The sequence below is a fragment of the Terrapene carolina genome, unplaced genomic scaffold (assembly GCF_002925995.2).
Source record: "Terrapene carolina triunguis isolate 2854851 unplaced genomic scaffold, T_m_triunguis-2.0 Scaffold30, whole genome shotgun sequence".
Taxonomy (NCBI): Eukaryota; Metazoa; Chordata; order Testudines; family Emydidae; genus Terrapene; species Terrapene triunguis.
In genome coordinates, this window is record NW_020664381.1 from 8,001,649 (window position 1) to 8,016,092 (window position 14,444).

Consider the following 14,444-nt stretch of genomic DNA (forward strand, 5'->3'; position numbering starts at 1 on the left):
AAGCTAGTTGTAGGATTTGATTACTAGAGAGTTTAAAGGATTTTTATTTCTTACCTTTATCTGTAGTTTTAATGCAGTACACTGGACTGAAGGAACCTACTTTTCTTTCAGAAATTATGCGTGCTTGAACCTTCAGACAGTAAGTAGTCTTTGGTGCAAGATCATAAATTGTGTCTCTGCGATTAATAGTTTTGCTTTTTGGCTGCAATACATAAAGAAACAGTTGTAAACAACATATTAAGGTAATTGTACTTTCCCAAACAGCCTCAACTTGTGATAAGAAGTGTTACTGTCCTGAAGAATCACTTGACGTCACCTGAACATATGACATTTGGATACATTCAGACATTAGGGATAAGGTAATATTTCATTTATACTATATTACTGGCATGCCAATGTAATTTTGCACATGTTTAATTTGTGGGAATTGTGAACCAGCTTAAGCTACAGTATACTCAAAACTCACCTGAAACTTACAAGGAGTATAGAATGGAAAGAAAAAAGCTTTAAATGTCTGAACAAAATTAATTGACTCCATGTTTTTGTAATGCTTTCTGCAATTTTGAAGTGAATTTAAATAGTTCCCTATTTGATAATAGTTTGCTATAGAAAGGAATCCCAGCAATAGATTTATATTTTTCTTATGCTGCAGTATTTTTTGTATGTCAAATAATACATAATTTCTCTCTAGTCTTAATGTTCTGAATGGTAATTTCTTATCTGATAATTGAGATTTTCCCAACTTTCCTACACCAGTCAGACAAATGTATAAATCCTTTCCCTGCCACAAAGCAGGAAGATAGAAGAGAAAAATAAAAACGAGGAAAAGGTAAGCCTGTACTGTTCAGCGAAATAATGGTAACAAATGACCTTAAAATGTATAGACCTTTCATACACCCGATTCACATACCTCTCTTCTAAAGATAAGAAATGGGATTTTCCTTTCAGAAGTGGTAAGATCTTGCATTCTTTCACCCTGAGTCTTATGGCATGCTAGCTATATCTGTGCTCTGGTTTTACAATGTGTAAAATAAGGATAATGATACTTATTCTCCTTTGCAAAGTCCTTTAAGCTCTACTGAGAAAGGCTTTGTTTACACTGGAACCTGAACAACAAAACTTTTGTCATTCATAGGTGTGAACCCCCCCCCAAAAAAACAAAACAAAAAACAAAACAAGTTTTGCCGTCAAAAAGCACCAGTGTGCACAGCGCTTTGTCGGCAGGAGAGCGCTCCTGCCGACAAAGCTACTGCCACTCGTTGGGGGTAGAAATTTTTTGTTGGCAGGAGAGCTCTCTCCTGCTGACAAACAGCAGCTACACTGTTCGCCTTTTAGTGGCATGGCTGTAGTGGCACAGCTGTGTCGCTAAAAGGTGCGTAGTGTAGACACAGCTGAACAGTGTGTGCAGATTTGGTCACCGCATCTCAAAAAAGATGTATTAGAATTGGAAAAGATACAGAGAATGGCAACAAAAATGAATAGGGGTATGGAACAGTTTCCATATGAGGAGAGATTAAAAAGATTAGGACTTTTCAGCTTGGAAAAGTGAAGTCAAAAGGGGGATATGAGAGAGGTCTATAAAAATCTTGACTGGTGTGGAGATAGTGTATAACATTTCCTTATTCACCCCTTCACATAACACAAGAATTAGGGGTCACCCAATGAAATTAACAGGCAGCAGGTTTAAAACAAACAAAAAGAAATACTTCTTCACGCAATGCTCAGTCAACCTATGAAACATGTAGCCAGTGGATGTCATGAAGGCCAAAACTGTAACAGGATTTAAAAAAGAACTATAAGTTCATGGAGGATAGGCCCATCAATGGCTATTAGCCAGGACGGTCAGGGATAGAACATCATGCTTTGAGTGTCCTAGCCTTTGTCTGCCAGAAGCTGGGAATGGGCGGCAGGGGATGGATCACTCAATGATTGTCTGTTCTGTTCATTCCCTCTGAAGCACCTGGCATTGGCCGTTGTTGGAAGACAGGACACTGAGCTACAGGGACCACTGGTCTGACCCAGCATTGCCGTTATGTTCTTAAGCAACTAAGCATGGACCAGCTTAATGACATTAGCAACTGAACCAAAACTTTGAGCAAGAGATGTAATACAGCCTAGCAAATCAATGCACTTTATTTTTAACAGTGAATGTACCAAGCTACAGATAGAAATTAGGATATATTATATGTATAAAATACTAAAAAGCAGAATTTAATTCTAGGAAGTGACTCAGCAACTGAAGTAAATCAAACAATATTTTAACCTTAATTTAGAAAGTCAATCCCTATCATACCTCTGTATTTGATGAGTTTTCCCAGAACATTGCATTGTAGGTAAAACGTTTATCATTTCTCCACATTTTTCTGTTCTGATTTTCTTCTGGAGGGGAAATGTTGATTTTCACCACTCCATCTATGGATTCTAACTGCACTCCTGGAGGACCAATTTTAGCTGCAAAAATTAAACATTATCATGAAGCACAACAACTTTGTTGAAAAACCAAAAGTTACATGTTTGAACAAGTAAACTACAAGGAACTGCCTAATTTTCAGTTCTTCAGGTAGAATCTAACAGTAGCTTAACTGAATAAACTCCAAGTGTTATCTGGGACCGAAGACAGTTAACGTAATACTTACTGGCTGTAACAATATTACGGTAACTTCCTGATTCTGAAATGAAGAGTCATAAATTTGTGGAATAAGGTTACAAGAAAGACTTACTTTAAAAAAGCCCATTCCCCAAGAACCAACCCAATATTAATGGAAGGATTCAGCTGTATATAGGTTATCATTCGTGGTAAATTAAAGGTAGACGGTAGGACTGCTGGAATGCTAGCTTCTCAAATACATTTGCCAACATCAGCACAGGGGCAATGACACATATGATACTTTGGGGGAGAGCTGATTCCCTATCTGGACCATCCTGCCTCTTCCCTAATGCTAGGAATGAAATTCATTGGGGTGGGTACAGCGTAGAGATGGCCACCATAGAAAACCATTACCTGCAAACATAAAGGGCCCTACATCACACCACTTTACCACTGGAGTGCTGCACAGCTCAAAAGTTGGGAAGACTAACTGACGCACACCATGTATGGTGGGCTCATCGGTCAAATTTTTCATGACCATCACTTAAAGCTGCTTATTACATTAGATAGGTTATAGTAATGTTAAGCTTATAACTAAGCATGCAAGTCAGAATAGTCAGAGCTAAGGGTCTCAAAATAATCTTAATTTACATACTTCACAGGTATTTTGATTACTAATTAGATTAAATGTAAATATTTCATTACATATTTGATAATAAAAATAACATGGTCCAAGCAATACAAGTCTATTCATTGCATATTTCATACAGTGCTAAAATGTAGTAAAGGTTGGGAAATTAGACATTATGGGTGAGATTTTCAAAGGTACAAATGGGATTTAGCCATCCTTATGGAAGGGGTTTGTACTGTTTTAGTCAAGTTATTTAAAACAGCATAACTTGTGTTTGGACAAGATCTCAGGAAAGTTACTATAAAAATACTATTACTAAAAGCATAAAAAGGCAGTTGCTCTATAAAACAGCAGAGCCAATAATAATACAAATACAAACCTCTACACTGTATTTTATATTGTGCTGTAACACCGTAAATTGAAAAATAATTAACCTGTTTAATAACAAAATACATATGTAGTTCATACCTATTAAATCTGGTATAAATGATATAGTAGACCACAGAGATTTTTCTTCCCCTCTTTCAGCTCTTATACGCACATTATAAGAATCTAAATAAGCTGTCATTGCCGAGGAGAAGTCACATTCTGTGACAGTGACATTCTGACAGCCAGATAGCTCTTTCCAATCTGTTGTTTCTTCTTTCCCAAAATCCTCAAATGTTCTGCAAGTAAAAAAATAAAAGTAGGTTTCTATTGGTGATAAAAGATAAACGTAAACATTCATTTTGTATTTTGATCAGCACCATCTGGTGGTCAAAAATCTATTCAACTGGTCTCAGAATTCTAGAATACCTGTTTAATTTAGGTTAATGAATGCTAGTCTGGGTTAATTACACTGGTCTACAATTTTTGAGAAGTCGTCTGCTTCAGAGAGAAAATGTGCTATTTATTATGTATTTTGATGTGCTGAATTCAAATATGACAATTAAAACAACTGATTGGCTACTGTTTCTAAGATATTTAAGTTTTTACATTTTATGTCTATGTATATTGTGTAGATAGTAGAGTTTTAATCATAAATTGTAAACCTAGGTCTTTTCATGTGTTTATGGTTGCTTTACATGATAATATTTCACCTGTCCTGTTTATGTAACACTTTAAAAATCAACAAAAGGGTTATATAAATAAAATGTATTATGAAACAAAAGGCAAAAAACTATTCTGTACATAGTTTAGTCCTATTCAGTATCTACTCGGCGCTTCTTGGCTTGTCTCTTGTATTCATTAAATGGAGCATCTCTTGTCACTGTCCAGCAATAGTCTGCAAGCATTGATGGGCTCCATTTGCCCTGATAGCGTTTCTCCATTGTTGCAATGTCCTGGTGAAATCGCTCGCCGTGCTCGTCGCTCACTGCTCCGCAGTTCGGTGGGAAAAAAATCTAGATGAGAGTGCAAAAAATGTATCTTTAGTGACATGTTGCAACCAAGGCTTTTGTATGCCTTGAGGAGGTTTTCCACCAACAACCTGTAGTTGTCTGCCTTGTTGTTTCCGAGAAAATTTATTGCCACTAACTGGAAGGCTTTCCATGCCGTCTTTTCCTTGCCATGCAGTGCATGGTCAAACGCATCATCTCGAAGAAGTTGACGAATCTGAGGACCAACAAAGACACCTTCCTTTATCTTAGCTTCACTTAACCTTGGAAATTTTCCACGGAGGTACTTGAAAGCTGCTTGTGTTTTGTCAATGGCCTTGACAAAGTTCTTCATCAGACCCAGCTTGATGTGTAAGGGTGGTAACAAAATCTTCCTTGATTCAACAAGTGGTGGATGCTGAACACTTTTCCTCCCAGGCTCCAATGACTGTCGGAGTGGCCAATCTTTCTTGATGTAGTGGGAATCTCTTGCACGACTATCCCATTCGCAGAGAAAACAGCAGTACTTTGTGTATCCAGTCTGTAGACCAAGCAAGAGAGCAAACAACCTTCAAATCGCCACAAAGCTGCCACTGATGTTGGTCATAGTTTATGCACCTCAAAAGTTGTTTCATGTTGTCATAGGTTTCCTTCATATGGACTGCATGACCAACTGGAATTATGGCAAAACATTGCCATTATGCAGTAAAACAGCTTTAAGACTTGTCTTCGATGAATCAATGAACAGTCTCCACTCATCTGGATCGTTAACGATGTTGAGGGCTGCCATCACACCATCGATGTTGTTGCAGGCTACAAGATCACCTTCCATGAAGAAGAATGGGACAAGATCCTTTTGACGGTCACGGAACATGGAAACCCTAACATCACCTGCCAGGAGATTCCACTGCTGTAGTCTGGAGCCCAACAGCTCTGCCTTACTCTTGGGTAGTTCCAAATCCCTGACAAGGTCATTCAGTTCACCTTGTGTTATGAGGTGTGGTTCAGAGGAGGAAGATAGGAGAAAATGTGGGCCCTGTGACATTGATGGTTCAGGACCAGAAGTTTCATCCTCTTCCTCGTCTGACTCAAGTGAGAATGATTCTGGTGCATCAGGAACCGGCAGCCCTTCTCCGTGGGGTACTGGGCGTATAGCTGATGGAATGTTTGGATAATGCACAGTCCACTCTTTCTTCTTTGACACACCTTTCCCAACTGGAGGCACCATGCAGAAGTAACAATTGCTGGTATGATCTGTTGGCTCTCTCCAAATCATTGGCACTGCAAAAGGCATAGATTTCCTTTTCCTGTTCAACCACTGGCGAAGGTTTGTTGCACAAGTGTTGCAGCATATGTGTGGGGCCCACCTCTTGTCCTGATCTCCAATTTTGCAGCCAAAAGAAAGGTGATAGGCTCTCTTAACCATAGTGGTTATACTGCGCTTTTGTGATGCAAAAGTCACTTCACCACAAACATAGCAGAAGTTATCTGCACTGTTCACACAAGTACGAGGCATCTCTGCTCACTTTGGCTAAACAGAAATGTGTCCCTTTGCAAAATCAAACACTGACAAATAAGAGAGCACGACACTGTATGATTTCTAGAGCTGATATAGGGCAATTTGTTCAGCAGAGTGATGTAAGCTTCGTTATGATTGCATCATCCATGACTTCTAGGAATAACATGATGCAATTCATATCATGTATGACGCAATACCAGCTTCAGATTGCATCATTCATTGTTTTGCCTAAAAAGCAAGTACTGTCCAAACCCAGTCATAGATTTATTCATAGATCCAGTCAAAGATGTATTTTAGTCATTTCTGGTTTAAATTGAGATCCCTTCCCTTTATAACTCACTTATCCTCCGCCATTCCCAAGTCAAGGGTCGTATATACTGACCCAATAGCATATCTTGAAAACTAGAGCCAATCAACAATTTTAAGCATCATTTTCGTTCTCAGTGACTCAGAATTAGTAAAGTTTGACTACATTTATTTCAGAAGCATTTTGGCTGTAGAGCAGTGTTATTGAATAAGGAATCCATGCTGCCAATTTGCTTTTCTAGTCAACATTTAAACACAACAGAAAAAAATAAAGATAATTTCAGGATTATCGTTTTTGGGATTAAATCCTGAGTGCACTACCAAACTGGGGTGTATTTTATTACCCCTCAAGTGCCCTGATAGAATAGGGGTTGCAAAAAGTGCTTGGAGGAGACCTAAGTGGCAAAGGAAAGGGATGGGGGAAAAGGAGTTACAGTTGTGAATAGTAAAGAATATAGCTGAGGGGTGAGTAGACTGGAGGAGGGAAGGAGAGAAATGAAGGAAAGGAGACAGAATAGGAAATCAGAAACAACAAATGGGAAAAAGAAAACAGAATAAAATAAAAACACAGGAGAGTTAACTATTCTATCCTATCAGAACTGGGCTTCTCACCAAAAATCACCTGTCTCCAAAAGACAATTCAGACATCAGGAAGTGGCACAAACAATAGGAGAGAGATGACTCTCCTGATTAAAAGTGGAAAAAATTGGAAAACTGAGAAATAACCATTAAAGATGTTGTATAACCACTATATTTGGTCTTCAGCAGGACAGTGTTACATGTTTCTGAGGTAAACCCTGTATTTTTGAAGCCAACTTTCTCCCACCCAAAAGATAAAGAGAAGCACACCTAATCTTCATGTTCAAATACATAATATAATTCTCTCTCTGACATCTTAATTATGGAGTTGCTACTAAGCCAGACAAGTTTGTGCATTTATTTGTTGGGAAAGGGGTAATGAGAAATAATAGCCACATTAGAAAGAAGCAAGAAGCACAAACTAAAAAAAAAAAAGGAGCTAACTGAACATAAGGATATAAAAACAGTTTAATCTGATGACTAAAGTTTGTAAATTAAGAGCACCCAGCCATTGTTTCTCTTTCTGTATTTATAAAGACCTTGACCAGCTAATCAGAGTTCTTTACTGGGGAATATTCACAAATCTTGTGTTTTTCAATTCTGAGCCAAACAGATGATTTGAAACACAATCAGCAATTCAAAAAGGTATGGATCTCAATGCAGCCACATAATCTGTTACATGCATCTTTTACAATATGCAGTGTTACTATTGAATGTGTTCTTACAAATGATATGCATGCCAATACTGGGGAACATCTACACAGGAATTATATGATTTGCGGGAACTATGCCATGGTTGCTTCTTAGGGGTGCATCAGTTTAGGATTGAATTTTCAGACACTTAATTCTATGGTGTTTCCCAAACACAAAGTACTACCAAGAGTCAGTGTCCTGGCTGCAATGGGAACCATAATACGGTGTTTTCATAGTGAAATTCTCAAGTTTCTAGCATTTGCTCTTTTGCACTTTTTCAGTATGTTGAGAACATTCAAATTATCACAGGTACAGACCTACAGATATACACATTGATACATAATTAGGGCCCTACCAAATTCACAGTCCATTTTGGTCAATTTCACAGTCCTAGGATTTTAAAAGTAGTCAATTTCATGGTTTCAGATACTTACATTTGAAATTTCAGGGTGTTATAAGCATGGGGATCCCAACCGACAAGAGGGGTGTGTGTGTGTGTGTCCGTCCCCACAAGGCTACTGTAGGGGGGTCACAGCATTACCACCCTTACTTCTCAGCTGCTGCTGACGGAGGTGCTGCCTTCAGAGCTGGGCAGCTGGAGAATAGGGGACAGTGCTGATGTGAAGGTTGCATGGGATGGTGGGGGCAATCACTTTGGGGGAGATGGCAGGGCTAGCATTATGGGTGGGTGACTGCCCAGAGACTTGTGGTTGGGGGGCACCGGGGCCCCCATCTCCCAGCCAGCCCAATGCCCCTTTAAATTATGAGTGCTGGGCCTGGAGATGGGAAGAGGCAGGGCTGGGGACCTTTTTAGAAGTGGGGGACCACCAGTGCCGGAACTGTGGGACTGGGAGCCATGTTGCCCCACTTTTTAACATGGGCATAGTTTGGGGGCAGGGGACAGCAACTGCAAATTGCAGGCAATGGGGGAGCTGATAAATGTGCAAGTATTGCAGTTTGTGGGGCCAATGCCGCCCTCTGCCCTCCAAGCTACACCCACATTAAAGAGTGGAGGGGCATGGCCCCAGTTCCGATGCTGTTGGCTGGGGGCACCCCAGCCGATGGCTCCTACTATGCATTAGGCTCCAGTAGTCTAGGACGGGCTGAAGAGGGACAGGACTTCTTTCTTCTCTTATGCAGGGGCTGCTCCCAGGGCTGGGTCAGATCCACCTCCAGGATCCACCCCCCACCCCCCCAGCAATCTGCAAGAAGCTCTGCTGCTACTCCATGTACAATGACTCCTCCGTCCACAGCTGGGGAGCGATGGGGGAAGGACGCGGTGGAGGTGTGGAGCTTCCGGCAGCAGGGGGAGGTTCCCAGAGGTGGGGTCTCACCAGCCCCAGGAGCAACCCCTAAAAGAGAAAAGCAAGCAAGTCCCCAGCCCCACCAGGACTAGTGGCCAGAGTCTGGTGCATGATAGGAGCCCAGGCTGGGGTGCCCCCAGCCCTGCCCCTCCCTGGCAGATTTCACAGGGAAGAGCAGACTTCATGGCCGTTGGGGCCCCTACACATATGTCATCACATCATCCAACTGTGATCCTAAGAGCTCCTTTATGGCAACTGGCAAAGGGCACATGGTTATGTAACAATAAATCCCAACAGGTCTGATAAACTTACTACAACCAACACAGAGTCAGAATAATTAGCCCAACAATGTCTTGTAATGTATCATATGAAAACTGGTGACACACTGGTCATGAATATCATTGTGTGATGTATGTATGAGTTGTATATAAGGAGATATATATATATATATATATATATATATATATATATGCGCGCGCTGGAAATATGTTCTTAATATGCTATTATGGAGGATAGGTCCATCAGTGGTTATTAGCCAAGGTGGTCAGGGAGACAACCCCATGCTCCAAGTGTCTGTAACGCAGTCCTTGATGGTTCCTCGCTTAGGCAGTGGGGGAACCTGACCACACCCAGTGAACTACACTGGGTGGTCACAAACCAGGCTGCACTTCCCCACTATTACCAGGGGGTTTCTTCCTTTTGTGGAGCTCCTTAAGTCTCTCTGACTGGACGATCAAAATGAGTCAAGAATTCCCACATATTCAGGGATACTCCCTCCCTGCGATCCCAGCAAACGGGTGGGGGACGTGGCAAGTCTATAGTGCTGCCAACAATCCAGCCCCTTTGCAATGGGTTTGGGGAAATCACTCTGGCTTGGTTTCTGGGATGGGCTCAGCTTGTTTGTCTTACCCTGGGAGTCCACTGCATTCTCCTCAGGGTTGGTTTGAAGGTTTCCTGCCCAGAAGTTCCCTCCACAGCTTTGGGAGTCACTCCTTCAGTCTGCTGCTTAGGGTGATCCTGCTCTTTCCCCCACTGCTGATTGCAGCTTCCTCCCTTTTAAAGGCCTCCTCCCTATCATGCATGATTGGCAGGGCAAGAGGGGTGGGGTTAGCCCTGCTGCCAGGGCCTCTCTGGCCCCTTCCTCATCCGTGTGCGACCTTTACACCCAATCACAGTGTCCCTAAATTTCCAAATGCCAAAAGCTGGGAATGGAGGACAGGGGATGGATCACTTGATATCTTCCCTGTTCTGTTCATTCCCTCCCAAGCATCTGGCACCAGCTATTGTCAGAAGTTAGGATCCTGTGCTAGATGGACCATTGGTCTGACCCAGTATGGCCATTCTTATGTTAAAAATGTTGTAGAGGCAGTTGATAAATGAGCTTGCCCTAGATAAAGGAATGTGGATTTGCCGGTCTCCATGGATCAAGCTAACAGGCAGATGAGAAAAACAGTATGGCTTGATTACAAGAAAAAGACAATAAAAGTACATTTGCATCTAAGGTAAACAAAGTGATCAGGCCAATTAAGTAAGCAAGTTGACAAGAGGATGAAGAAGGGGCTTGGCACCAGCACCATGAAGAACAACAGGAGAGGGGAACTTTTCCTGGGTTTATTTTTCAAATACATTTCAAAGGTTTTCTAGATTATAAAAGGAAAGAAGGAGGACTCCTTTGTTATCCATCGCTTAAGAGACAAAAAGGGGCCAAACACACTTGGAATCTGTGAAAGGTAGATCCCCCCAACCATGTGGGTTGAGGATACTGAAAATGGACTGTAGGTAAGAAATTGCCTGAGACCAGGATTGTAATCTGTTAAATTATAGACACTAGGAAGTGTGTTTTATTTGTTTTACTTGTATCCTTTTCTGTTTCTATTATCTCTGTTTAGTATCACTTAAATCTCTGTTCATTAATACATTTAATTTTAGTTTTACCATAATCACATCAGTGCTGTTGTATTAAAGTGAAGTGTGCAATCTCAGCTGAGCCAAGAGACTGGTGCGTAGTCTGTCTTTTTTGAGACAGCACACTTGGTATTTCTGTGGGCACCAAGTAACAGGGTCTGGATGCTGCAGGGAAATGCTTTTCCAGGGGGTTCAGGAGCTGGGACTCTGAATTTTACCTCTCTGCCTCAGCAAAGGAGAGTTTTGCTGGAGCTTAAACTGTGTGTCAGCTCCCTGCCACATCAGTGTATCCGCTTCACCAGCATACTCCTTGAGACTCTGCTAGTCTTAATCTTGCCTTGCAGGTAACAGTGGTTTATGGTTCTAGCTACCCCAAAAAAGTGTTGCAACAAACATGCATAATCTATTGAGGACTACTGCACCAGCCAGAGTCAGAGTCAACATGGTTGATGACATCGACTAGGCAGTGTGTAGCAAAATTCCCACAACTCTCAATCCTGCATATCCATAAATCTCTGGGGCAGTCCTGTGGCACCAGTTAGCAGTGCATGACCTGACCCTTCACATGTTGATGAACAGTGAGAGAGTATGGTGTGCTGGGGTGTTTTTGTCCATACTGGCGGCATGACTGAAATGCATGCAACACAGCTTCACAAGTACAGGATATACATATTTAAATAAACCGTGTGTGCACTTGATACTAAATTTTTAAGATGAGTCTGTCTATGCTGTTCAATTTGATATACTCAGGGATTGCCTTACTTTGGATAAATTTGTGTTATGTCTCCAGACTCTTACATTCAGCACAGGATTGTGTTTTCCCTTCGTGCTGCATTTTAAAAGTTTCTCAGTGATGTTTTCTTACAAAAAAAGCTAAAGCATTTCTATACAAAGACTCAAGTATCAGAGGGGTAGACATGTTAGTCTATATCCGCAAAAACAACGAGTCCGTTGACACCTTAAAGACTAACAGATTTATTTTGGCATAAGCTTTCGTGGGTAAAAAAACGTATGCTCAAATAAATCTGTTAGTCTTTAAGGTGCCAGAGGACTCCTTGTTGTTTTTATACAAAGACTGATCATTTAAATGCACAGCAGTGAGAAAAATTAATCTAGATTGGTACAAGCAAGACCGCCAGTGCAGCTCCTCCTAGTTTTGATAATTCCCATAAAGATGTTCCCCCTGCACATATCCGATCCAATCCAATCATCTGAAAGAAACTAAAATTCCAATTTTGTAAGATTCAGATAGGCCTCTAATCCACTTGGACGATTGGGCAAGTACATATTTTGGCATTCACGTTGATTTAAGAATTCATTCTGGGCCTGATCCAGAATCCACTGATATAAATGAAAATTTTGCTCTTCTATATTTTTTTAGTGATTCTTTAGGACAAAATCCACACTGATAGAAATCTAAATAAATAAAGTTATGGCACACATGTATTTTGGCATCTACATTACCACATATGTTGGCAAAGCTTATGTTGCTCAGGGATGTGAAAAACGTAAGTGGTAGCGTGCACAGTGCTATGTCGGTGGGAGAACTTCTGTGCACTACAAATACAACCACATCAGAATTATCCCTTAACCTAGCTGGAACTAGGTTTTAACCAGTAGACTGAACTGCAACTTTTAACCTAAAGACCACTGTGTCTAAGGGACAACCCTTGATATGCCCCTAAAATGCTTGTAGATTCCCAGATTTAGCAGTTCACACTTTGGGACAGCCTGGGTGTAAGGATGCACTACTAGAAAGCCAGGACTCCCAAAGCTCTATGAATTACAGAAGATTAGTACCACTTCAAACACTAACATCAATGTTTTGAAACTCTTGTAACCAAAAACAGTTCCAGATTTGGGGTGTTAAAAATGTGGCTACATGTTCAAACTATACAGAGTGATGAAAAGCAGCACACAAACCACTATAAAAACATCACTTTTCTTGGGTCACCAGTGTGCTCTTGTGCTTATTTTTAACAATTTTTATATCAATAAACAAACAAACCACAGTGGTGGGTTTTTGTTTTGTTTTTTCCCCTTCTTAGGAAATGGATGTCAAATAATTTTGGCTCACAGTAAAAAAGTAAGCTTACCGTTGGTACTGAGCTGAAAATGTCACACTGAAGTCATTCTCACTACCCCAGCTCCATCTTAGAGTGAAATTTGTGTTTACAACATCAACTTGAACATTCTGAGGGCTCATCAGATTCATTTGGCCTACAAAAATATTGGGGCAGGGAGAGGGGGGAGAGATAGGAAGAGGTTGGGGAAAATGTTATTGTACACAAAGTTTAAGGATGTGTGACATCAGTTCCACAACAGTAATCTTTACATGTTAAAAATTAAAATAGAATACTAAGTTTAGTACAGTTAAAAAGCACTCAAGCCTATTGAAATAGCAAGATAATTCATTGCTTCTTAGCCTATTAATAGAGATTTCTCCTCTATAATTGGGATTCAATTTTTTTCTCTTTTTATACAGGGTTTCAAGACTTAGTGCATGGAAGAATTCACTGGTTCTGAATGCATGTCAGCCAAAGCATTTAAAAAGCAAGTGCAGTGCCAGCTTTCAACACTTGGATCTCTGGGCAGAAGCTCTACTAGAGAGGTGTCTGCTGCTCTCTACCATTTCACAGCTGTAAAATGGACCCAGAAGATCTATGACCTTTCTCCCTGCTACAATATATTTTGAGATACGATCACCACAAAGACTTCTCCACACAGTATGACCCTGGGATTCCTTTGCAGCAACCCAACATTTCCTCTTGAGCAAGAGTAGTGCTGGTTAGTGTCCTCCATAAAAAGTTTGGAGGGTAAATGGTAAAAATGCTTCAAGACACAAACAAGAATGAGCAGAGAAGAGACTGAAGATGGACCAATACTCTGCATCTTTTTATTTCAGGAGAATGGAGATGGTGGAGAAATGGGAATCAGTCTTGAACAGATTTTTTGTTGTTATTTTGAAGACAGGAAAATGGTGGCAGGAAAGGGAAGACACAGTTATTGTGTGTGCGTAAGAGTGGAGATAAAGGAAATGAAACTTGCAGACTTTCTATTTTTTTTTTTTTTTAATACATAACACATGGTAACTCTTCAGACAGCAACTATCCCACTTTTTAATAAAATACTCCTTTAAGAAATGGAAGGAAAGACTGTTACTTAATTCTAGGGTTACCATATGTCCGGGTTTCCCCGGACATGTCCGGCTTTTGGGTCTTTAAATAGCCGTCCGGGGGGAATTTGTAAAAAGCTAAAAATGTCCGGGATTTCCCCCCGGACGGCTATTTAAAGACCCAAAAGCGAGGACAGGGCAGCCGCGCTGGGGGAACCGCGGCAAGCCGGGGCCACTCACCTTTCCTCCCTGGGCCCTGGGGCAGCGCGCAGCTGAGAGCTCCCGGCGCGGCGGCGCCAGCCCACGGGGCCCCCCGCCTGGCCGGCAGGAGCCTGCAGAGCGCAGCCCTCCCCCTGCCCCGGCACACAGAGAGGCAGGGAGGAGGTCTCGCTCCCCTGCGTGCTGCAGCGGGGCGGGGCTTGTAGACTCGGGCAGAGAGACCCCCCCCCC

General features: G+C 41.4%; 1 protein-coding gene across 1 annotated transcript in view; it reads right to left on the reverse strand.

Moving 5' to 3' along the window:
- LOC112109398 (interferon alpha/beta receptor 1) overlaps positions 1–13,095 on the reverse strand; it is a 28,585-nt gene extending 15,490 nt beyond the window's left edge. The window contains exons 1-4 of the mRNA XM_026651399.1: positions 12,976–13,095; positions 3,687–3,883; positions 2,294–2,451; positions 55–202 (exon numbers count right to left, since the gene is read on the reverse strand). Coding sequence (XP_026507184.1) covers positions 55–202; positions 2,294–2,451; positions 3,687–3,883; positions 12,976–13,094 — 622 coding nt within the window. The 5' untranslated portion in view covers position 13,095. The remainder of the gene's footprint in view (positions 1–54; positions 203–2,293; positions 2,452–3,686; positions 3,884–12,975) is intronic.
- Positions 13,096–14,444: the final 1,349 nt, after the last annotated feature.